Raw genomic sequence first — 26624 nt, 5'->3', positions numbered from 1 at the left:
TATCAACATAAAAAAATTTAACAAAGGGGGTGCCTGCCTGGCTTAGCTGGAAGAGCATGCAACTCTTGATCTCGGGGTTGCAAGTTCGAGCCCCACATTGGGTGTAGAGATTATTTAAATTTAAAAAAATTTTCTGAAAAAAAATTAATACAAATGAATATCAAATAAATAGACATGTAGGAAAGTAAACATCAGCTTCAGGTTTTAATTGAATTGGCATCAACTAACAATGAGAAATAAAAGTATAGCACTTCTAAAATTATGAACAAATACTAATATTTACAATATTAGTTGAAAATTATTGTAGCAAATGGCATGAACAATTCTGTTTCAAGAACCTTGAAAACTTTCATGGCTTCTGATACTATAATTTACATCTAGGCATTTATCCTAAAGTCATAATTAGACGCATGATGATATCCACTGCAGAAAAGTTTGTAACGGAGAAAACATGAAAACAACACAACTATCCAACTGTGGAGCAATAATGTATTATTGTATATCCACAGGTAAATGCAACAGTAAGTCCCATTAGTAGTGTGTGAGAATTCTCATTTTACCTCTTTTCGAAACTAGGAATTACCTCTTTAAAATTACTATAGGGAAAGAAAAGAGATTTGTTTTCACTTAACACATGCTCGCTTCGGCAGCACATATACTAAAAATGTTTTCACTTAACATTTTTTTTACTACTAAATCTGAACATCTTATAAACACATTTGTTAGCCATTGGTAATTCTTCTCTTATGACTTGTCTGTTTTTATCCTTTGGCCATTTTATCTGATGGACATTCATGTTTTATTAAGGTGTGAGACCTATTTATATGTTAGGCAGGAAAAAGAAAGTATAGAAATCTTTGTGTCTACTATATTCTCAAGTGTTAGGCTTGGTGTTTTAATAGGAGTCAACTCATTTAAAATTAAAATTCTTATTTCTCATTTCAATTTTATGAACACTATCAGAAAGGCTAAAATAGAACTCTCAAATAAGACAAGTTCAAAATAGTAAAAACTAAGTTAGACTTCTGGCATGGAAATGAAAACTTACAAAACTTTAAAGAATTAGTGTGCTTGTCTGCAGAAGCAAAACAAAATCTTTTAAATATAAAAAAGTTTTAGATAGCATTCAGGCTGACATTCAAGAAGTTTTAGTTACCATTAATTATGAAAAGGAAATCACCATTTTTTTAAGATCATTTACATATGCCTTACCATACTAGATTTAGATGCTCTCTCTATTCAGTTCTTTTAAAAAAATTGACCTCCTTCTTTTTAAATGATAGGAAAGAGATCTACTTTACAAAGACATTGCAAAAAATACATTTAAGCTTGCATAAAGGAGTCACAGTTTATAATTAAAATGTTTATTTAAAATAATGTGTGACAGCTAATTACAGGTTTAATTTTTCTGGTTTTAAGCTTAGTCTGTTGTCAATATTAACTTCATCGAATAACAGCAAATGATATAGAGGGCTCCTAACAGTTCCCCTTCCCTCTAACCCCACCCCAAGCCACGCCAAAGAAAGAACAAACAAGATACTTATTTTTTTAAATGTACCTAAACTTTACAATTTTAAGGAAATCTTAAATTTTAAGGGAAAAAAGTTATTTATTTATTTTTAATAGTTTTTTCTCTTGTGGAAGTGTTATTGGAAAGTACCACAACTGGTTGCAATGTTAAATCAAAAACACTAATGTTATACTTGGGAATTATGCAACTTTTTCAAATGAATAGTATCAGAAGAAAAGAAGACACCACATGGGATTTTTATTAATTCTTAGACAAGAAAAAAAGAAAATACTCTTAAAACTATCCGAAGCAACCCATTCTACTTTCCTGACTCACTCCCAATACCAACTCCCTTCCATTTTCCACTGTAGCCTCTGGGACACACATCTGATTATACACAAAGTCTCCTGCCCCCTGAATCTCTTCAAACTCCACCTCTGCCTGAAAGGAAACCACCACCTCACCCAGGAAACTGCTTCCCCTGCGGGCCGGCAGGAGAGAGCTACTCATTCTTCCAGACTGTTTAACTTTCTGTCCTGGCAACTCCCCTCGCCCTACTTTAAAGCTCAGAACTAATGGCAGTATCACCATCCCTCCATCTACCTATCCAACCAATGAATGTGTACTTAGTGGTTGCTATGTACCAGGCACCAGAACAGTAAATCCCACTGTTAAAGTCTAGTGAGACAAATGTCACACATCACACAGATAAAAAACTGCCGATTCTGAAAGGAGTAGGAAGCGATAAGAAAGGAGGAGGAGGATCTAGTCAGGCCAAAGTGGGGGAAAGAGTATTTCAAAAGGAAAGAAGGAATGAACTCAGTTTTCAGAGAAACCAAGTGCAACTGGGCATGGTGGGTGAGGAGGTAAGTGATAGGAGAGGGTTAGGAAGTGGGCAGAGCCGTGAGGCCATGGACCTAAGGACCAGAACATGCGAGGCCTTAAGGGTCATGTTGAGCATTTTGGGTTTGGTAGAGTTTTAAAACTTTCATTCCTTAGTACAGTGACCTACTCATCTGCCCATATCTAACCAGGATGCTTGCTCTTCAGCTCTACTCCAACCCCTTCCACATTCTAGACGGCTTCAACACCCACGCCTTCTCAGTTCCATGGCATCCTGCGCTCCAGTGACCTCCACTCCACCTCAAGCGGGCTTCTCGCTTTTTCCTTGGCCCTGACTATTCCCCTCCTGAAAATCCAGTTCCAATATTTCATTCTCAGACCATAACCTCTCACCGGTCCTACTCTTCCCTACTATGCCTGTCCCCCAACCTTTCAAATTTCTTATCTGATTAGCAAATAATCGAAAGTAATGCAATCTCATCGGAATAAGTGGAATAAAGACTATTTCCTCCATCCCTACCAAGGCATGTGGGCCTCGCAACACCTTTCTCTGTGCTTACACCAACATATGTAAACTTATTCACAAAGAGACGTTTGTTCTGATTACAAGGTGAATACATAATTCTGTGACGCTTAAGGTTAAGATAAAAATCTTATAAAAACAAAAATCATGAACAAATCTCAAGCCAGCAGATACAGATCGAATTCGTTCTTTAAGTTGCTGCACAGTAATCTATGTATAGACAACACCGCCTGTGGTCCGCCTCCATAGGGGACTTTTCGCTTGTTGTTCGCTTCAACAAACTTACTGACCCCCGAACACCTTGAAGTGGGCTCTTCAGTGCACTGAAGTGTTTCCAGTCTTGGTAGCTGAAAAGAACTGATGCTCATGACCGAAAACATCTGGGAGCAGAATGGTTTTTCACAGCCCTTCAGCTGAGGGTAGCAGGCCTCAGGCCACGAGAACCGAAGCCATCTGCCTTTCACCACCTGGTTTGCTACTGCCCAAGAAATGTGCAGGGCGGGCTGCTGGCACATACTGAGGGAACCATAACCAGGAGGAGGCAAGGGAAATTAAAACTCATATGGGGTTTGGGAAGAAAGATGGCCAGCAGAACAGAAACTCGAGATTCCTACTGTAGTAGAACCAATGGAAGAAACAGATGAGAATTTTAATGAAAATTTAATGGAATTACAGCACTAAAAAACAAAAAAACAAAACCCAATACTTTCAGGAACTAAAAAACATGATTTCTTAATTAGAAATCCAGTATCCAACAGAAAGAGAATGACTGCCCTTGAGAACCACATTAGTGGTGAGAAAAATCAGGTGGCGATACCTCACAAGATACCCTGTGACAGACCCGGAGGGAAAACGCAAGTTGTGCGGTGATCACATCCAGGAGACAAAACAAGGAGGAGGAGAGGAACATGTGGAGAGGTAGTAATTGCAGAAATAATGGAAAAAAACTTTTAGGACTCAAGAAAGTCTTGAGGCCCTGAATATCAAGGATAGAGAAAACCCTGCCAGGCTGTCAGCACCGCAGGACGAGAGCTTTCTGGGATGGTGGAGAGCTGCCCGTAGGGACACTGCTCAGAGACACCAGGGCACTGACTCTGGGCCTCCCTAATGCTGAGTTTGGTCCACACACCATAAGAGCCCACTGTCTGTCCTTCATGCTACAGTTCTTCTAGGGTCTGGCACACTTCCTCTTGTCCTTTGTCACTAGCATCTGAGTACCAACCTCAGGGCCTCCACAGTAGTCATTTCCTTCCACAGTCTATCTGAAACATTGCAGGGACTAAATCTTAATGTACAGGCACAAACACCTTGGCAAAAATTAGAAGTATAATAAAAAGAAAATATTCACAGATGAAGTAAATGCACAATTGTTACAAAAAAACCTTCACCTTTATTTATGAAATGTATGAAGGTAGTATGGTCATAGTTAAGAGCAGAGACTCTGGATGCCTGTCACTTACTAGCTCTGTGGCCTTAGGCAAGAAACCTTTCTGTGTTTTGGTTTGCTGAAAAATAAATGGAATTAATAGCATCTATTAAGTGCTACTAAGTGTAAAGATTAAATGAGTTAGTACATGTCCCACACTGGGAGCTTTGTCTGGCACATAGCAAGTCCTCAGTAAATAAAAGCGATGCTCCCACCGCTGCCACTGCTTGCAACAGGAAAACAGCACTGTATGGAGAACTTTTAGAATCAGAAGAGTTGAGTTCAAATGCCAACTTTAAAATTGAAGAGTTTTGGGTGCCTGGGTGGCTCAGTTGGTTGAGCGACTGCCTTCGGCTCGGGTCATGATCCTGGAGTCCCGGGATCGAGTCCTGCATCGGGCTCCCTGCTCAGCAGGGAGTCTGCTTCTCCCTCTGACCCTCTTCCCTCTCATGCTCTCTATTTCTCATTCTCTCTCTCTCAAATAAATAAATAAAATCTTTAAAAAAAATAAAAAAATAAAAAATAAAATTAAAGAGTTTTATACCATAGCTATGGTAGTTAATCCTTCTATGCTTACATTTTTTTCATATGTAAAACAGGAATATGAATACCTTTCTCTTTCAACATCCATCCATCTGTCTATCCACAAACAGCAGTGGAGCATCTAGGTACATACTAGCTATGGTGTAGTGGCTAGAATAGAAATAGGAATAAGGTACAGTTCTGCCCTTCAAGAGCTCAGTCTAATGAGCAATACTTAAGAACCTTAGTTTCCTTTCATCGGAGTATTTCTTAAAGCTCCCTTTGCCTTAGGAGTTGAAGAAAGGACCACAAGGGTCAAGTATGTGTTTTAGTAAAAGTACTCTGATTTAAAAAAAAAAAAAAAAGGCAACACTAATATTGTTAGCAATTATTGAGTAAACAATGTGGCCAGTTCCTGAAATTACCATATTATGCTATTTTAAGAAAAATACTATTAAGCAGTTGGGTCATTGACAAGTAGCTCCCATAGATCCTAGGGCAGTCTTAGGTCCCCCTGAGAGGGACCAGAGAAAAGAAGGATCCCACTTCTGTTCAGAGAAGAGGATAAAACGTCTTGGGGAGATGGCTCTGTTCATAGGCTGGACTGTGTAGTATACAATTTGCTTCTCTGGATGATCTTTTGAGACCTGAGGACCCTTTCAATAAACAGCCCTCAAGCCATTGTCTGCAAGGAGCTACTATTACCTGATTCCTTGCTGACAACATCAATCCCCTTTTAGAGGATCCTGCCTCTTGGCACATCGGGTAGAAGACTGGGGGCAGTAAGTTCTTAGTATCTCTTCTATGTCACCACAATAATAAAGACCTCATCCTACAACTTCTTGGTATTAACAGTGCTTATTTTGGTCATCCCAAGGGAGTCGGCCATGGAAAGGGGCGGGACAACTTGTTCCCCTTTAATCTTTTAGTTACCTCAGGGGCTTTAGAATGTCTACAGTGACAATACCAGACAATCACTAATTTAAAAAAGAGACTACAAATTCACAGGCAAGCCCAAATGCCCATTCTTTATAAAAAACAATGTATGCCAATGTGTTTTCATCTGTCACCATCAGCTGGCATTTAATAGCTATGATTTAAAATTCTATATTAAAATCCTCACAGAAATTATAATGGCATCATACTTGAAACAGTATTAATTTGACATTTGGTATCTTTAGAAAGTATGTATTATACTATTATTAACAATTAATATCCAGAATATTTTCCTTGATTTTATACATACATATATAGCACCACAAAGTAAAACAATTATATATGTTATTCAAAATCATGTATTTGGCTCATAACTGGCCTAGATTTATTACAAATTCACTTAAATGATGGTTACAGTCACAAAAAATGATTCTGGCTTTCGTGTGTGTGAAAACCATTCTAAAAATCAATATAATTTTAATAGGTATTAAACCAGAGCTAAATGAAAATTATCCAGCAAAAAGGAATACTAACATCAGTATCTTATTTTAAAGTTGCAATTGGAAAATAAACTGTATTTAAGAAAGCCTCATAAAAACTCTACTACTACCACCCATAAATTATATTATTATTTTTGTACCTAATCATGTTTTAGACTTAGAGTAAAATCCTATTGCTTATAGAAAATAAATATAACCATTTATCCAAACATTGTTACATAAGAAGTTTTAAGAAACTGTAAATAATTCTTAATACTTTCATTTTGATTCTCCGACTTTTCAAGACTATGTTGTATTTCCTTCAAACATACTTCCTGGTGTTGTGCTTTCTAAATAAAAAAAGAAATAAAGATAATCAATAATGACATTCATATCAAAGGGTAGAGTCATAATGTAAAATTTATATATACATGACTTTTAATTTTTTAAGAGAGAGAATTCTAACATCTGATATGTGCATTAACAACATATCTTAGAGCTCATTTTCCTTTAAAATCCAGCATAACTAAAGTACATACATGGTTGATCTCTACTGTCATGTAGTTTGTTGTAATACAGTCAACCCCAAATGATTACATATTTAATATGATTAACATAATAGATTTTATTTAAAACCGTCATAACTATTTTTCATTACATTTAACATGACCTATTTTAATACCAGTTTTTGCCATTTTCATATTTTATTTATTATTATTTCTTAAAGATTTTATTTATTTATTTGGCAGACAGAGACACAGCAAGAGAAGGAACACAAGCAGGGGGCGTGGGAGAGGGAGAAGCAGGCTTCCGCCGGAGCAGGGAGCCCAATGTGGGGCACCATTTTCATATTTTATACCATAAGACTTTTGCTGCCTTAAAAAGTAACAGAATTCTAGTTTTGATATGAACATTTTATTTTTAGAATCCTTTAAAAATAAAAAGAACTCTAAATATTACAGGTGTTCTTTATTTGAGGGAAAAATTAAAAGCCCAGTATACTTTTTTAAAATATTCAGTTGCATATAAATTCTCAAGTAGATCTGTTCACTGAAAATACTTCAGATAGATAGGCTGCAAATACCATCTCGCTTCCAACTGAAATGTAGGCACCTTAAGAAGAGAAATCTTTTTTTTTTCCCTCCTTCCTATCTGGTATTCAGTGACACCTGATCCCTTCTGAAACTGAGTGATATCCCCTGGGGGCAGTGGTGTGGTATGAAGCAATGTGCTAGGCTGGGCTACACAAAGTCACTGAATGAATATAGTGAATCTTTGTGGAACATCAATTTTACTCAACAGTTTGGAGGGAAAAATATTAATAAGAACACACTTCTATTGTAGGGGAGAATGTAAAATGTTCATGGATTTTAGGATAATCTATTAGACTCCAAAGACATTTCAGGCTTCAGGAAGGGCAGCCCAGGTTAAGGAGGTGAGGCCACGCTTGGGTCTGCACATTCACCCTGCCCCAGCTGAAGCACTTGGGCAGAAGATCTGAGGAAGTCTGCTTGTGGGCAGGGCACTGTGCAAGACACTGAGATAGAACCAACTATGAGACCGGCTCCTGGGGTGCTTACAACTCAGCCAGAGCTAGGACACGTATACAAAATAAATACTGACCTGCCCATGGAACTGTACCCTGGAAGGGACAGAACACACAGACTCAGCAATGTCTAAATCTTTGCTTAGAATTCTAGATTTTTACTACTGTAAAAATTATCAGGTTTAACAGAACATCACATCTTAAACTTATTTATTTTGGCAGAACTTAACCAAGCACTGCAAACATTATAGAGAAACCCAGCTCATCTTACTACTTATTTTTTCAGAAGCTTTAATGACACAGGTTTTACAGTATCTGAAATTCTGATGGTGAGGAAAAAAATTTTTAAATAAATATAAGAGATTTAGAATAAAGGGCAGACCCATGCTACATTAAAAGTGAGAAATGTTTGTTCTGATTAAATTGCCATGGAAATTTTGATGGTGATAAAATTAAATTAATATTGCATGCCAAAAATCAATTAAGTTTTGAACCTTTCAGGTTTTCAACTTTGTAGACACTTGGGAATGAAAAAATAGTTTTTGTGGCATCTGTGGCTCCCAGAAAAGGTAAAGTATCATCATTTTCTATGTCATCAAGCAGACCGTTTTCAAGTAATCTAGTCATGACTAATGCTAGCTTCCATAGTACCTTACGCCAATTGACTATTTTCATGAATATTTAGGAAAAGACATCAGAAGATTAAACACAGCCAATTTGGGATTCTCATTTCATGGCTGAGTGGCTCATAGCACCTATCTTATATGCAGATATAACAACACTGAATATTTACTTAATACAAACTCATCACTTTCTAAAGTATAATATTCATTACTCAAGACAGATATCAAAGTCTAACTCATAATAGTTTAAATAGTTTAAATTTTGTATCTTAAAAAAAATGAAAAATTCGTACCAGAAACTCCTCAGTAGATTGTTATCTGTAACTTTCATTAAGCAGTAATGTGCTGGAAAGGGCCTGATGAGACTTCGGGGAAATGTGCTAGGAGCTACCAAGGATGCAAGGTAATAATTCTTTGGCATAATCATGACATTTAAAATTTTTATGATTTATATCGTTATTTTTAATATTACCAGTAAACCAAGAGTCCTGATTCCCCTCACTTAATACTTTAACGAAACTACATGGTAAGAATGTTAAATACTAATTTATTTTTTATGAAAATACATTAAGCCATACTAATACTTACGCTGTGCATTTTGCAAACAAGTTGATTTTGTTCTTCATTTTTCTTTCTAAGTTCAGTTTCCAGATTTAATATTTTAATCTGCAAAGCCCTCTCTCTAGATGACATTTTCTCTATTTCTTCAGAAACCTGCAATTTTCATTAAAAGAATAAAATAACTAAATATACTTTCTTTAAAGTAGGATCTAAAGCCTTGACATAATTATACTCTACCTCTTTTTCTGAACAATTTAATTACAAAATGTTTAAAGATGTTCTATCCTGGGAGCCTGGGTGGCTCAGTCGTTAAGCGTCTGCCTTCGGCTCAGGTCATGATCCCAGGGTCCTGGGATTGAGTCCCACATCGGGCTCCCTGCTCGGTGGGAAGCCTGCTTCTCCCTCTCCCACTCCCCCTGCTTGTGTTCTGTCAAATAAATAAATAAAATCTTAAAAAAAAAAAAAAGATGTTCTCTCCTGAGGAAACACATATAGCATAAATATGTTTACTTCTTTTTGCAGTCAAAGTATCAGCAAAATTAGCCTGATATGGAAGAAGTATACATATTTGCACTCCTCGGTGACTTAGGTAGGTGTTTTGCTCAATACTCTATTTTTATAACCTACTGAGCCCATCTGGCATGGTGTATGTATTTACATTCACCATGGTGTCCAGAGTGGGGGTGGAGTACAGCAAGTTCTCATTCAGTGCGGACGGTAGCCTGGATGGATGAGACAGGGACAGGGCAGGGGATGTATACACTTCACTGACACACACACCAGAGACTGGTTTTTCACTCATTCACTTCCAAAGTGGTCTGAATTTGAGTTTTCTTATTTCTATGATTGCTTATTTTAGCAGAAAGTCTAGCTATGTTCATCCAACGATTCAGATATGTGGGAGCCTATTTGCAAGAATGCTGGGTTGGAGCCACAAGAATAAGAGTTGAGGCAAGGACTAATTCAGGAGCAAGGAGCTAGTGGGAAGGCCTGTCCTCTAATCACACTCCTGTAAACTCAGTTCTAAGTTATTATAAAGTAATTTACAAAGATTTCTTTCACACAAATTCCAAGGGCAATGGTGTGTAAGGGATGCTAGCAGGATCTGAAGCTGTAGGAGAAAGAGCTCTTGACAATGTCCTCAGTGTGGACAATGGTGACAAGGCAGTGATGGCACTCCTCACCTGGCAGGAACTAGAGACAGCCCCATATTCCAGTGCAGCAGGAGAGAAAGAAGGTAGACTCTGACCACTTCTGAGAAGGAATCTGAGGACACCTAGCATTTCTGAAGTCTACTCAGGCTGAACCCAAGAGAAAGTCTTTTATTTTCCTCCCAAAGGTTGATAGGGTTGAGAAATCTGGACTACATTTCTATCATCGGCAATACATTTTACTACTTAGCTTTTATTCAAGGATGTATCTTTCAAAGTAAATTTAAATTGGTTTCCCAGACTTTAAAGTATATATATACATATAAAGTATATAAGTATATATATATATTTATATACACACACATATATGGCACTTGTGATATAAAAGCCACACTTCAGGGATATCAGATTTTATCTAACTTACATGGAACTGCCAGTAACAGGCTTGAGAAAGACAAGGGTGGAAGAGAGTTTAGAGGGATTTAGATTCAAAATTTGGTATTGGACATGTTAAGTTTGAGATGCCTATGTTAAGTGGAGATGTCAAGTAGCAGAATATCTGAGTCTAGATTTCAGGAGAGAGAGAAGTCTGGGGTGGAGATATACATCTGAGAGTCATCATGTATAGACAGTCTCTTTTTAGCATCATTCAGTCTGATGAGAAAACTCATCATCCCCATTTCACTAATTAAGAAACTAGAGTTTAGAGAAGTGATTCACTCTGGGTCAGGGTGTAATGTGTCAGAGCCAGATTTCAAATCCAGTTCATCTTGGACCCCAAAGCCCACCTTAAGTCCTTTCAAGTCTATATTTTCAAGTCATTTGATAAATTTACCCATTCTTTAAGAACCTCCTGCATCGAAGACGTGAATAGACATTTCTGCAAAAAAGACATCTAAATGAACAACAGACACATGAAAAAGTGCTCAACATCACTTGGCATCAGGGAAATACAATTCAAAACCTCAATGAGATACCACCTCACACCAGTCAGAATGGCTAAAATTAACAAGTCAGGAAATGACAGATGTTGGCGGGGATGTGGAGAAAGGGGAACCCTCCTACACTGCTGGTGGGAATGCAAGCTGGTGCAGCCACTCTGGAAAACAGTATGGAGGTTCCTCAAAAAGTTGAAAATAGAGCTACCATATGACCCAGCAATTGCACTATTGGGTATTTACCCCAAAGATACAAATGTAGCAATCCAAAGGGGCACGTGCACCCCAATATTTATAGCAGCAATGTCCACAAGAGCCAAACTATGTAAAGAGCCTAGAAGTCCATTGACAAATGAATGGATAAAGAAGATGTGGTGTGTGTGTGTGTGTGTGTGTGTGTGTGTATATATATATATATATATATATATACACAATGGAATATAATGCAGCCATCAAAGAAATGAAATCTTGTCATTTGCAACGATGTGGATGGAACTAGAGGGTATTATGCTAAGTGAAATAAGTCAATCAGAGAAAGCCAATTATCATATGATCTCACTGATACGAGGAATTTGAAAAACAAGACAGAGGATCATAGGGGAAGGGAGGGACAAACCATAAGAGACTCTTAATCTCAAGAAACAAACTGAGGGTTGCTGGAGTGGAAGGGAGTGGGAGGGATGGGGTGGCTGGGTGATAGACATTGGAGAGGGTATGTGCTATGGTGAGCGCTACGAATTGTGTAAGACTGATGAATCACAGACCTGTACCCCTGAAACAAATAATACATTATATGTTAAAAAAAAAAAAAAAAGGACCCTCCTGCATCATTTCCCATTACCCCCAAGTGAAACGAACAATGTCCTCTGGTGTACCTTGTCCCCTCCCTCTGTTGTAGCACCAACATGCTGGATGTCACTCACTTGTCTGTTCACATATTATCTTCCCCCTGGACTATGAGTGTCCTGAGAGCTAAGGCCAGGTCTGTTGGAGGAGGTTATCAAAAAGACGTGACCTCCAGGTGACCCACGAGCTGGACCTGGGCAGCTGGAAGCTCCCCACCCTCTCCCATGTCGTTGAGATATGTGTTCTGATTTCCTCCCCTGCTCCGAGAAGCCACTCCAAGTAAAGAGCCTTGAAAGGGAATGTGGTGTTGAGGCTATTTGGACTGGGTACATGACTGAACCTAGTTAAGGGCCTCTATATAAACTTTTAAGATTCTGTCAGACATAGAAATCTACTCATCTTGTGGCCATCCAAGACAATTCTTGTGTTCCCTTGCTTATTAAACCTGTCACCTTCCAACCTGGAGTGGTTTGCCTCTTTCTACAGTCGCTTCCTGCCCTCTGCATACAGGTTTCCCGTAACACCAGGGAAACTGCCAAGGAGCTTGCAGACTAACAAGGTCTTATTCATCTTTGCATCTCAAAAGCTAACAGAGTGGCTGACACACAGTGAGATTTTTATTAAATGCTAACCAAATGGATTTAACTGGAATTTAATTCTTGCGTGTACTTATGTAACAATATTGGCCAAAAGAAAAGGGAGTTGAGCTCTACAGCTCACCAGATCCTGATCAAAACCAAAATGTTCAACAATTTGCACAACTGCTTTGGTTTTATTAAAAAAAGGGGGGGGGCTCCTTCCATGTTTTCCATCTCTCCCCTCTGCCCTGCCACATCATCATTTACCTAGTGAACTAACTGCACCAGTAATATATAGCTGTTTAGCTCCAAAAGGGAAAAGTAGGTAAAAAACAGAAATGTAATTGCTCTCTTCACCCTGTCATCAGGATAAAAACAATAACTGTAGGTTTGGTAAGATGAGATATTGTCTGTTTAAAAAGACGACTCTTTGGTAAACTAATTAAAAAGTTTCTAAATAAAGGCCATCTGTACCTTTTGTCTTCCTTCTTCTAAAGCAGCTTCCAGCTGTCTGGCCAATGCTGTATATTCTGCTGATTTCTCTTTAAACTTAAGATTGCTATGCTTAAGACATTCTTCTTGGTTTGCCAGCTTCTTTTCAAGCTCTTTATTTTCCACATCCATCTGTTCTAATCTTCTTTTTACAGAAAACATATATTTTAAAATTATAGTGTGTAGAGAAAAATGTAACACCAATTTTAAGTCAATTTAATACTTACTGTTTAAGGTTTTCACACTTCAACTGAATAAGATAATTTTCCTCTTCCAGAGAAAGCTTTCTCAGAAGATTGTGATTTGCATCAACCTAAAAGGGGAAAAATAAAGTTTTCTTGGTTATTTTCTTTATAACCAACTTGCAAAGAAATCTATATATTTTATTGTTAGAATAATCATAAAAAACAAGACGTAAATATTATTACTACTACAATGAGAGACACAAAGAAATATTGCATTGTTAAAACACAAGCTCTTAAATTCCTGATTAATTTTAAAAACACTAACTGCCTCATGATAAATCATCTACTAAAAATTTTTCTGAAAGATGGCAATTAATACATTCTGAACAATGCTTTCTTGGAAAAGGACATTTATTTTATTAAGTAAATTTGAAGACTACACAGTATTAATCTCCCATTGTTGGATTTTTAGGTACTCTTATAATTTCTTGTTTTACCTAAAGATAGTGATTGATAATTGACTATCTATGAAGTTGCAACTACAAGTAAAAACCATATTTGTGAGAAACAAAATAAAATAAGCAAATCAACCAAAGACAATTTGCCAATACCAAGACAGAATATTCTTCCCATTGCTTCAAAAGCTATATTTATTTTAAGAAGCTTTGAAAATAAAATTTTTCTCATAATTTAATTAATAATTTAGGTTATCTATACAGATTTGGCATTTTCCTAGAAAAATCTCTTCTCAGAAATTTAAATTTAGCAAAATTTTGTTTGTATGTTTAAAAACAGGATGCATTTCAAAATTAAAATCCAGATTACATTTGGATGATAGGGAATTGTTCCTAAAATTGTTTTGCAAATAAACAAAAACACTTGCTACCTCCTTGCACATGCATCTTTGAAAAAACATAATTAAAGAAATATTTATTAAGCACTTACTCTGCTAGGCATTTAATTAGGAGGTGCCTATGTGGTGACTAACTGGGCACCCATGATCTCTGTTTTGATGGAGTACAAAAGTGTATGTTGGCAAAAAATAACTGAGAAGAATCCAAATGAACTCGGTGCATAATTCTAATTAAAATAAATTATAATTTTTGTAAGGTAAATTACAATAATTTAGCTTATCCTGATGTCAAAAAATATATATGTAAATATAGCATTGCTCCTTCTCTCATGCTGTTACCATGTTCTGCAATATCTAAATATAGATTTGTACAAATAAACAAAAATGAGCAATTTTAGTTACCAATTTTTCATGATAAAATACTAAAAGAATAGCTTGCAGAATATTACAGCATCTGCAATAAACTGATAAACTAATGGAGATGGGAGTTTAAAAAAAAAAAAAAATCAACCCCTGACAGGAGTGCCCTCAACTGGTGAAATCACCCCAAAGTTTCCTTTAACGTATCTAGTAGAAAGCAGAACGCCGGCGGGACACCTGGCCCTGCAGCTCGCTAACGGTGTGCGCCTGGTCTGCACATTTCCCCTTGCAGAGCTGCAGACTCTCCTGACACTCGTGAAGCCTCCCTTCCGCCGCCATCAAGGAATCGCGGACGCGCTCTAACTCCTGCAGATGAGACTCCGTCTGGCCTCTCAACTGAGTTGTAGCATTAGGGAAATAAGTGCAAAGTCACACATTCAGCATTAACATTTTTACTATCTTAAATACTAGATATGCTCATAATATACTAAGTATTTTAGGTATAATGGTTTTAAACAAAAAGATTCAACCAAATAAATATGAATAAACATTAAGTTAGACTCTGCTAACAAGAACACGTACCTCAAAAGTGGGCTGTACTCTGGCTTTCAAAAAGTTTGTTGAGTAATACAACGCTGTATGTTAATTACATTAGAATTAAAATTTTTAAAGTAGTTTTTAAAAAAGTTTGTTGAGTCAATGCATACAGTTTTATCAGCCTACAGGGGAGAATGTTTAACCTACTTAGGAGAGCAAGCTTTCTGAATCCTGTCATTTATCTTCAAGCATAGTTATTACCAGTAAAGCTGGTATGGTCGTTTGCTACTGTCCAGCCATCAAGCTAAAGTAATTGTCACTTTGTCAATCTTATAACTCAGATATTTGAATTAGAACAGGCTTGCTGCACTCATCTTAGTCCAGATTGGTGGGGTTTACGGTGTATTATGTCAAGATAGCTCATATCATCAGTCCTCAGTAGACTGTTGTTTCATCATTAATATTACTATGAGCAAGTCTCTCTAATTTTATCTACAGTCACCCTTTTTGGCCACTGCAGTGCTTCACCGTGGCAATTTTGTGGAGATGTGACAAGAAGCACCCCTAAGAAATGCTTACACGGTTAATTAAGAAAAAATAACCAGACATATGGCAGTTAGGATGTTTACAGGGAGGAAAACACAAGAGCTAGAGTCTTTCCCTGAGACAGGGAACACCTAGAGCTACTGTGCACATCTGGCACTCTTGATCACAAAAGATAAAACGAGAACAAAGCAAACCTTTGGGTCCCCAAACATCTGAGAGCCCATGAGAAAACCAGGAGACTTAACAGTGGAAAAGGAAAAGGAAAAATTTCATCTTAAAAAATGACTTTTCTGGTTTAATACCAGTTAGAAGACACTGTGACTCACGGTATCTGAAAATCACAGGCTTCTGCCCCATCAGCCTCCTGAACCAGTTTTTTAATAGACTTTTATTTACAGTGTTGCCTAGCAAAAAGAGGAGACCTTTGCGGTGGTACCTCTCATGAGAGACAGAGACCAGGACACATGAAATGCTAGACATGCTGCTAAAAATAAGTGAAAAGTAATTCTAAGAAAGTAGTAAGTTGCATGTTTGGTGGGCTATCTTTATCTCTGTTTAACCAGCAGAATGCCTGCTCTGGCTGACCTCTTCTTCACACTGTGCCTCACTCAGACTTGAGCCCAAGACGTGGGGGCAACCCAGAGACAGTCACCTTATTACACTCAGTTGGAAGTGACTGGTAACATCCCATGACCTCTCCAGCCGGGAGTCAGTGTCCTACGACTTTCACTGCTTCCTTACCAAAACAACATGAGAAGACCCAAAGAGGGATGTGGTTTCACTTAAAAAGTTAAAAATATTCACAAAAACATCATAACTTGCCAACACTGGCCTTCCCCTCATTCTGTTGCAATGGGGTGATAAAAGGGAAATGATGCTGCTTTTTTAAATACTATTTTTCTTCCAAAAAGCAACTAGCAGCGAATATTTACTTTACTTTACTTTTTAGACACAAAAGATTTAGTACCCAAAACAAAAATGTGGGATTAAAAAGGAGAAATATTCAAATTTGCATACTTGTAGCTGATGAAGCCGGTGATAAGTGATAACCATTTTTTTTTGAGATATGTGAGTCTGCTCTTGTATTAGAAAAATTAAACACTTATGCTATTTTCCAAATATTAAGGAAAAAGTAAAAAAATTCATACAAACAAACATTTCAAGCCTGGAGGAAACATTATCTCCCTAGAAAACAAACTCTTACAGAGATTTAAGACAGATAATTCCTAGGTCAAAACTAGAGAAAATGACCACAATAAAAGAATATGTACAATATTTATAAAGTATAAAACAAATATTATTTTATTGTTTAAAACATCAAACTCACCTTCTCTAATTTTTTATTTTTGTTTTTTGTAATTAGGTTATTTTCACGTAGCAAATTTTCACATCTGCTTTTCACCATTTCAGCTGCTTCTTGCAATTTTTGTATCTGAAAATAAAATATATTATTAGAGTATGATATTTTATTAAGACCGTAAAGTAAATTAAAAAACTAAACATCTGAATTTTTAATTTTAAACAAATCGTTATTTCCCTATTTTAATATAAAAATCGCTCAGTACTCTACTCCAATCCACAATCCTTTTATGATTTACCTGTCTTTTCCCATCAATATTTCTAGACCCTCCCCTTGAGTCTGAATATTAGAGAGATCTTTATTTGCAGGTCAAGATCACCTTAAAGAATAAAAAAAAAAAATCTGAAGACTAAGGAGTAACTGAAATATGCTGAAATGTATGTCCACATGCAGATTTGGGAAAAGTCACATTTATTATAACAAAATAAAATACATTTTTGTTTTCTTAAAAAAAAAAATCAATCTCTAGTCCAAACTAGCTCCCATACCAATTATTTTACACTTAAAACCAATGCTCAAAAAAAAAAAAAAAAAAAAAATCTGAGGCCTTTATACAAAGCCCAGAGCCTAGAACATGCACATTATTCTTGCTGGTCTTCAAACACCTAGCTGGACGACCCAGCTGACATTCTCAGTGATAGGCCCACAGTCCACCACAACCTCCATCCTACCTCTGGTAAGTTCCACATGACTGCAGGATTCTAACTAGATGTCTTGACTCCATCTTTCCATCTTAACCATCCAGATGAACTTCCTTCCTACTTATCAACAGGATGCCCTCCTTAAGCTTTTATCTTTAGTTCATTATTCTTTAATGCAAATGCTCTCTTTTCCAGTAAAATCCAGCTCTTTATTGACCAGTTTATTACCATCGTTAAGGACCCGCATCTCGTAAAGTTTTTCTTGAATACTACAAAGTTTCCAAAACATAAGGTTTTCTATAAACTGCCACTGAACACAGCTCTATTCCATATATATTTTCACAATTCTTATCCAGGTCTTTCATGTGCATAAGTCAGAATTTTATTTTATTTATTGGGAAAGAGGGAGTGCTGAGTTTTAATGACCCTAAAAGGGAGTTATTATTCTAAATCAATGCCATTAAATATCTAAGATGAAAATATACTAAGTTTAACAATATTATTCATAAGATTTATATTACACCTACATAATTAACTTTAGATCTACTTTTAGGAATAGCCAATACATACACAGTCAATGTTTGAATCGGGAATCAGCAGAATCATCTACTTATAAAAATATGTGGGACCTTAAGAAATATATGCAACATATATTCTATCATATACTAATAGCTCTACCTTTCTTCAATTCTGCTTATTTAGATCATAAAAAAATAGTGTTTTAAATTGCCTACAAAATTTAACATTAAAATCAGTGCAATAATCACCTGAGTTTTATATACTTCAATAAGGGTCTTCTGTTGTTTTTCTACTTCTTGCAATTCTAAAAGTTCATTTTCAACAGAAACCACCTCATCCTTCAAAGCATCAAGTGTAGTCTAGCAAGGAAAATATAAATAGATTTATAAATCATTAGAATTCATTTATACTCCAGTGCTAGGATTATAAAAATATAACTCATTTATCGAAAGGTTAATAATCACTGTTACTGCATATAATTACCACTTCAATTTAAGAATTTTCAAAAGTCAGTAATATTCATGAGTAACTATAAGACTTATATGTAAGATATATTTTTTAAATTTTTCTAAAACTTTTAAAATACCATGTTCTTAGATGGAAAGACTCATACTATTTGACATACCAGTTTTTTCCAAATGGGTAACACTTTAAATGCAATTTCAATCAAAAGCATAATAGTTGGGAGGAGGGGGAATATGACAAAATTAATTTTAAAACTCATACGGAAAAATAAATGGGAAAGACTAATATAATTCTGAAAGGAATATTAAGGTAGAGAATCTCAGTACTTATTAGATATTAAGATGTATAAAGAACTAAAAATTTCAAGATACCAATGTAAGAATATAGAGGTCAATGGAACAGAAACAGAAAAATACACTAAAGTTATATTTAGTATATGATGAAGATTGAATTTTTAAATCAATGAGGAAAATATGGATCACTAAATAATGGTAATAAGACAATTGTTTAACTATTAGAAAGAAAAAATAGATGAACTACTTGCCCCAACATTATTTTTTATATTTATTTATATTTTAAAAATAAAGTTTTTAAAATTTTTCACAGAAGATACAGCTAAAATTTTGATTTTAGGGTAGCAAAACCCCTACTAAGCATAAAATCAGAAGAAGATATCAAGTACTGTAAGGGTTTGGGATTTTACCCTCCAACTTGACAAGTGAGCCTGGAACAGTTTCATGCATGTTAGCAGAAGACGTTGAGACTCCTGGGTCAGAGACACAAAACTTGATTACAGCAAGAGCGGTAGCCAGATGTCAGATTTGCATTTGTCTCCCAAGCCCCGGTTCCCCCAGGGCGACACAATGAGGGCCAGATGACACCTGCACACGCAGTGGGATGCACTGCAGAGGAGCAACCCCAAGTTTAGGGAACCCAGATCTCTCCTAACAGGCAGTAAGCACGTCTACCCTTTGGTAAGAAAACATGGCTATCTTCCAAGGATGCTCACTATACATCCTTGAGAAGATAGTCTGGATTGCAGGCAGTCAGTGCTTCTACTTATAAGATACGCAGAAATGCGACAGACTTAACAGAAGCCATAAAAGAAAAAAAAAAATGTATCGATACATGTGTGTAAATATATCTCTCTAAATTTCATTGCCCCCTCAAAAAATTTAAGAGGCAAATAAAATGTAAAAGAGAGTAACAAATTATGACAAAAGATTAATACCCTTAGTACAGGGTTCTTACATATTAATTAGAAAAAAAGACATATAAAGGATAATGAATAGGTAATTCATAAAGGCAGAAATGTACACAATCAATAAATACATGAAAAAACATTTACTAGTTATTGAAAAATGCTCTAGACACTGGATATTCTTTTATTAATGAATGAAAGAACCAAAATATCCCTTCCTTCATGGGGCTTATGTACTCCACATATAGACAGACACAAAGGGGATGGATTAACAAAAAACAAGAATATGAAGTAAAACATATCATACACAAAAGCAGGATAGGAATGACATGTTGGGGACGGGCCAGGGAGGCCTCCGGAGAAAGGGATCTCTGAGCAAACACTGAAAGGAAGTGTGGCTCTTTGAGGGAAGAGAATTCCCACAGAGAAAGGCAACTGTGGGACAAGCCCTGGCCAGTTAGGGGAAAAATAGCAAGGCTAATGTGGCAGGAAGGGAGAAAACAAAGGGGAGAATGGAAGGAGATGAGGTCAGAGAAGTACTGGAAAGCCAGATGGAATAATGCTTTGTAAGTGTTTATTAACCAGATATGATTGGAGGGTTTTGGGTGGAGCAGTGACATGGTCTGACTTACATTTGTATGGGAACTACGTTATGCTGCACTGAAAGCTGACTGCAGCGGCAAGGGTGGACGCAAAGGGGGGTCAGGAAGTCACCGCAACTATGAGAGATGATGGTGGCTTAAACCAAGACAACAGCAGTGGTGCTGGGGAGAGGTGGTCAAATCCTGCATTTATGTGAAGGAGATCTGTTGACAGACTGGAAGCAGGTGGGAGAGAAAGGAGTCAAGGATGACACCAGATGAAAGGACAGACAATTGTTGTTAACTGAGATGCGGACAACTGTAGGATGAGCCATTTAGGAGAATACAGGAGCTCTATTTTAAACATGCTAACTTTGAGACACCTGCTAAATATCCAAGTGGAGATTTCGAGTAGGCAATAGAAGATATGTCCGGAATTCAGGGGCAAGGTCTAGGCTAGAGATACAAATTTGAGAGCCCCCTCCTAGGATATAGATGGTACTTAAAGCCCCAACACTAGATGAGATCACCTAGCAAATTTGGAGAGATTTGTTTTAAAATTGTCTAAGTACTGGGAAAAATATAGTGACCCATCTGATGGGTAATTTGGAAATATATAACACCAAAAATGAGCCTCCCTTTTGACCATATAATTACAATCCTAGAAATTTATCCTAAGAAAACAGGCAAAAAGACTCAAAGAAACTACCCACATTATTTATAGTAGCAAAACATTGGAACTAGTCCAAAATCCCCAAAACTATATGCTAAAATGGTAACTTTAGTTTCTTTGAGTTGTGAGATTACAAGTGATTTTTAAATTTTTCCCTTTATGCTTTTCTGGTTTTTTTCAGCTCTTTATAATGAACAAATAGAACTTACAACCATCCAAATAAACTCTTGCAATTTCAAGAGAAGAGGTCACTGGGTCTTGGAAGCATTATCAGCTAGATTCTTTTTTCATTTGAAATGTTAAAATCTAAAATTATTCTAAAGTCATTAAAAGTAACAAAATACATCTAGGCAATTTTACATTACAGAAACATATGCCAAATACACCTAGCTTTTTTTCCTTAAACAAAAATCCCAAAGAATAATACATTAAAAATACATGTTTCTGAATTATTAACAGAATATAAGATGTAAACTTTAACCCAATGATTCTCATACTATGTAATTTAAAATTAATTCTACTTACCATTTGATTAAAAATTAGATTTATAATTGATGAAATATCTTAATCCTTTCTCTCTGAAGGTTATCAAGGAAATTAAGAAAATAAACATAATAAAATTGCTTCCTCTTCCAAGAAAAACATTTTAAGCATTCATTCAATAAATATTCATGGAGGCTAAGTGTATGTCACATCTTCCCTAGGCATTCTGGGCATATAAAGATGGGAGTTTATAAGGAGAGACTCAATCTAATTGAAAAGACTTTGGGGAGGAGGTAGCACTTGAGCTGAACTAAGGTAGGTCTTAGGTATTAGGGAAAATGATTCCAAACTGTAAATATAGTAAAACTACAGGAAGAGATACAGGAAAACATGAACAAATTACAGGAAATAATGAGTATTCATATTTGGCTAGAGCCCAGGATAACTAGAAGACTACATTCCCTAGTTTCCCTTGCACCTAGTTGGGGCCATGTGCCTGAATAAGTAGAAGAGTAGAGTGGTATGGAACTTACAGGAAGTGTCCCTAAGGGGAGTTATGGGTTATAACTCATCTGTTCCCCCGGGCAATCTCCAGCAATCATTTTGGATCATGAGGGTCATAACCTAGGAATGGCAGAAGACAGAGCTAAAAAGAGGGTTGGTTCTCTGATGCCATATCTGCTTTGAACTGCCAACTCTGGCCTTTTTACATAGATTCTTTTCTGTGTTCTATTTACGATCCTCCAAAAATAGTATTAGAGAACTGAAAATGATGCTGTCATCTTTTTTTTTTTTAAGATTTTACTTATTTGAGAGAGAGAGAGAGGGAGACACAGAGGGAGAGTGAGAAGGAGAAGCAGACTCCCCGCTGAGCAGGGAGTCTGACGCAGGGCTCCATCCCAGGACCCCGGGATCATGACCTGAGCTGAAGGCAGATGCCTAACTGACTGGGCCACCCAGGCACCCTGATGCAGTCATCTTTAATCAAGTCTCATCTGGTTACTTGTATCTCTAAATGAGAAATCAATTTTTTTTTCTCAGAAAGTATAAAAACTTCTTCCCCATTTTTTTCTCTGGTACACATACAAACCAATCACCCCTTGGATTTGATTAAGTTGGAAAATTCTTTCTGGTTATGAAGCAGCCAGGAACATACTTTCTGGTTTCAAACAGACCAGGCCTTAGGTATAGCCTATCGTAACCATGACACCTAGAAAAAAATCTTACGCATTAAAGTTAATGTAATTTTGGATGATTCAACAGCTAAAACTGAAGAATAAAAGTTTTTAGAAGTCGAGACAGTTACTCAACCTTATAAATCTTATTTAATATTGCTGTAAACAACTTTAACATATATCTGTGTATACAACTATAAACACTTAAAAATCTATATGCAAATATGTGTCTATAATGTGTATACATAGATATATAAATATGGATATATATGTAGCTTTAGAAGTTGCATATTATAATGATCTTCTAATACCCTTACAAACATAAAGGTCAAAATGACACAAGAGCACTATCCTAATCATGCAACCATTCCAGCTACTTCTACTAAGTTGTCATTAGACAATATACTCACATACACACATGAACACACATTAACTTTAAAAAAAAAAAAAGATTTTATTTTTAAGTAATCTCTACACCCAATATGGAGCTCAAACTCACAACCCTGAGATCAAGAGCTGCATGCTCCACCAACTGAGCCAGCCATCACCCCAGGACACACATTACCTTTAATTTTGTATTCTCAAGATTCAGGGTTTCATTTTCATATTCAATTGAGTGAAGTTTTCTAAGAATTTCTTCACATGAATTTTTTCCAACGTCTTCCATTTTCTTCAGGTCTTCCAAAAGATTCGTAACTTGCCTTTATGAGATAAATGATATATTTTATAAAAGTCATAGAAATTTTCACTCAAATAATACTTTTTAAGTGTGCTTCTGAAATTATGTTGGTAGGGTATGTGGTTTTAAAGTTAGCAGAAGTCACAAGAACAAAATGAACAGGAAGCAGTTATCTGCCAGGCTACTACCTGCAAAACCTTGATTAGCAATATTTACTCACTGAGGATGCCAATGAAAAATTGTACACCATTCCCTTTGCTATTCAGTAAAATATCTGAACTATTATCTCAGTGGCCGTCTGTCTCTCATTCACACACATGCGCATATGTACACACAATCTCAAGGCCAAGGTTAAATAAAAGGATCAAGTGAGGCAATAACTCACCTCTAGAAGAGAATTATGCATGCTAGTTTACAATGATAAAACTGAAGAGAATATACAGAAAATAAAACATTTAAAAACAAATGTGCAGGGTTCATTACTATTAGTTTATCAGTAATAAATTTCAAAGCATAAAAGATAAGCATTTTTACTCATTGATTTTCTTTGTTATGCAATTAAGGCACTTTAAGGAAAAAAATTTTTAGGATTTGAAAGCATTTGTGCTGTTATTGTAAGCTCTGTTATATATTCTTACTTACACATTCTTGTTTGGTAGAGAACTATCACTTCCATTTTAAGACAAAGTAGTGTTAACATTTAACTGCAAATAATAGATGACACATACCCAATTCCAAATACTAACCTACAAAATTCAAAATGTGAACACCAATGCACTTTTTAGTGGGTAATCATTTTATCGTATTTTTAGAATAGAATAAGAAAAGTCTTTAAATTATAAATAGCAAAAATATCGAATCATATGGACAACCTTTAGCACATGTAATCCAGAAGAACCAAAATGCAAACTGCTTAAAGAGGAAGGAACTGAAAACACTTCTTATTAACCCGTACAAAGATTCTAAATTTTTTTCTTACTTTTGCATTGTTTCAATCTGAACTTCCAATTCAGTTTTTTCTATTACAATTTTCTCATAATGACTTTTCCAGGCATTGGAAGCTGAAATTGTTTCAGACAGCTTGGCTTCCTAAAAAATACATCAAGTACTCATCTTATAATTGAATAACCCTTTGGTTTTGTGCAGGGCTCTAAACACAAATACAATATAAATAAGGAAACATCCTATAAGGGATGGAATTTTCAATATGGAAAATTTTAGTGTACAACTCTGAATATAGGAAACTTTTAAAGTAAATGTTGATAATATCTTTATAGTAGTATTGCTTTAATGGGCATAGTGGCAGTTCCAACACTACATTTTAAGGATGTTGATATAACTATTTTCAAACAATGTTTCATAATTAATGAAGATAACTTCCTTCCTATTTCTTGAGCTTTTCATTTTGCATTCTATATATAGAAGATGATAAAAACCACATAAACATCAGAGGAGAAAGAAGCCCCTTATTGATATATATAGAAGCTATCTGCAATTCCATAATTCCATAGCATTTAATAATGCAGCCTTTTTTATTGTTGCTATAATGATGTCAAGCTGTTTTGTAGAGGTCACCCCCATTGACTTTCAAACACTGTCAACAAAGACATGAAAACTATAGTAGTGGCTTGTCGACTTTGAATGTGAGCTCCTCGAGGTAGAGATTTTTGTCTGTTTTGTTCATTGCTAGGGCCTTGAAAGTGCCTGGCATACAGAAGATGCTCAATAAATAACTGTCAAATGAATTTACTCTTTACAAACCCACCTAGTGAGCTATAGTCATTGTGTCCCCTGTCTACATTCTACAGGATGACAAACTCACTGGGAGGACAATAACAGTAATTTTTAATCAGAAGACCCAGAAGTAATAATGATAGCAGACAGTATTTATTGGGGGCTTCTTTCTTTCCTTCTATCATTCATCCAGTCACAGAACAAGTATTTATTTAGCATCTACTATATGCAAGACTTTTTTGGCTTATACTTTTTTACAGTAATGATGTTGATACGTTGAATAAAGCCTAGTATTCTGTTTTCATATTTTATGTAAAATGAATTTTTATTTGCATAATGAAGTATATAAGTTGGGATATATATATACATATATATATGAAGTGTAAGTTAGGCAATATACTATAATGTAAAGATACTCAGAAATTTTATCTATAAAATAAATGCTATGAAGGGAATTCAAGATATAATATGACTGTTGTGGGACTACTTCAAAAGGAGTGGTCAAGGAAGGCCCCTTGAAGAGATGACAATTAAAAAGATACCCAAATAATCAAAAAAGAACCAGCTATTGTGAATCCAAGTACATTACAGCCAGAGATAATAGCAAACAATAAAACTCTACTCATTAGAGGAATAGAAAGGAGGCCAATATGGCAAAAATGTACGATGGCCATGCACTGTGCTTTGATATATATTTCCTCATTTAGTCCTCTCTACAATCATATGAGATAGGAATATTATTATATCCTATTTTATAGATGAGGAAACAATCTTAGAGAGGTTAAGTACCTCACCCAAAGTCACAAGATGAACAAACAGAAGAGCCTTCCTATACCATGATCCGGGGTATGCGTGACACGATGCTATCTAAACAGGAAAATCCCGAGAATGTTAATGGCTTGATTAGCTTTCACCACTCAAGAATATTTTCAGGCATTCAACTCAGTCTAATGACCTTCTAGATTTTGAACTTAGTCCTTAATTCTTTTTGTCTAGTTAGATTCTTCTGAATGTCGTTCATCTTTAAGTGTTAACACTCGAGCTTATAAAATATCAAGTTGTTTTCTTTACACAAGGAAGTTTATGCAAGTCCACTTTCATTTCTAAAAGCCTCTAATAATTCTATAAGTCTTAACATCAGTTCTTAAGAGGTGGAATACCCATGAGACATTAAAAAGAGTAAATATTTTATCAATTGCTAATTGAATAAATACAATAATTCATCAAAAACAACAAAGCACTAAGTCCAGTTTTCAACTTTGTACTACACCCAAAGATAACTTTCACATGGTGTGTTTACGTCAGTGAATGGCTTTAAGTGCATTACAGAGTTCAAATGAAGTGAATTACTGAATACAGTCATATGGTCTAATAACATAAATCAGCATTTCCCAAACTGGTGTTCCTTAGAACCAGTTCCAAGAGTTGTTTTGTGGGTAAAACAAGAGTTCTGTGGTTAAATAAGTGGTGAGAAACTCTGAGTTCAAAACTCTTCATTATGCTGTTTTACTTTTCCTACTCAGGGCCTTTAATATGCTAATGTACACTGTCCATTTCCAAGGGGGAATATGTATGAAGTGCTACCCTTAGCTTGCCATAGATGCACTGGGACACTTTTAATATATCCTTTAATAAAGTTCCCAAGGAAATACTGATAT

At 35.9% G+C, this 26624-nt stretch overlaps 1 protein-coding gene across 7 annotated transcripts in view; it reads right to left on the bottom strand.

Annotated features, from left to right (window-relative positions):
* Positions 1-1177: 1177 nt before the first annotated feature.
* ODF2L (outer dense fiber of sperm tails 2 like) overlaps positions 1178-26624 on the bottom strand; it is a 79022-nt gene continuing 53575 nt past the window's right edge. For 4 of the 7 annotated variants that reach the window (XM_025872116.2, XM_073896382.1, XM_073896383.1 and 1 more), the window contains 9 exons: positions 24212-24321; positions 23119-23254; positions 18224-18334; positions 16783-16887; positions 14610-14768; positions 13202-13287; positions 12957-13119; positions 8997-9122; positions 1178-6589 (listed from right to left, as the gene is read on the bottom strand). In XM_025872116.2, coding sequence (XP_025727901.2) covers positions 6461-6589; positions 8997-9122; positions 12957-13119; positions 13202-13287; positions 14610-14768; positions 16783-16887; positions 18224-18334; positions 23119-23254; positions 24212-24321 — 1125 coding nt within the window. In that variant the 3' untranslated portion in view covers positions 1178-6460. Of the gene's footprint in view, positions 6590-7862; positions 7882-8996; positions 9123-12956; positions 13120-13201; positions 13288-14609; positions 14769-16782; positions 16888-18223; positions 18335-23118; positions 23255-24211; positions 24322-26624 lie in introns of all 7 variants that reach the window. The other 3 variants (XM_073896381.1, XM_073896386.1, XM_073896385.1) reach the window with 3 other exon arrangements.

Source organism: Callorhinus ursinus, unplaced genomic scaffold (assembly GCF_003265705.2).
Source record: "Callorhinus ursinus isolate GAN/ISIS: 27379988/994484 unplaced genomic scaffold, GSC_fseal_2.0 scaffold9, whole genome shotgun sequence".
NCBI classification, from domain to species: domain Eukaryota; kingdom Metazoa; phylum Chordata; class Mammalia; order Carnivora; family Otariidae; genus Callorhinus; species Callorhinus ursinus.
This window is presented reverse-complemented; position numbering and strand designations above follow the sequence as displayed.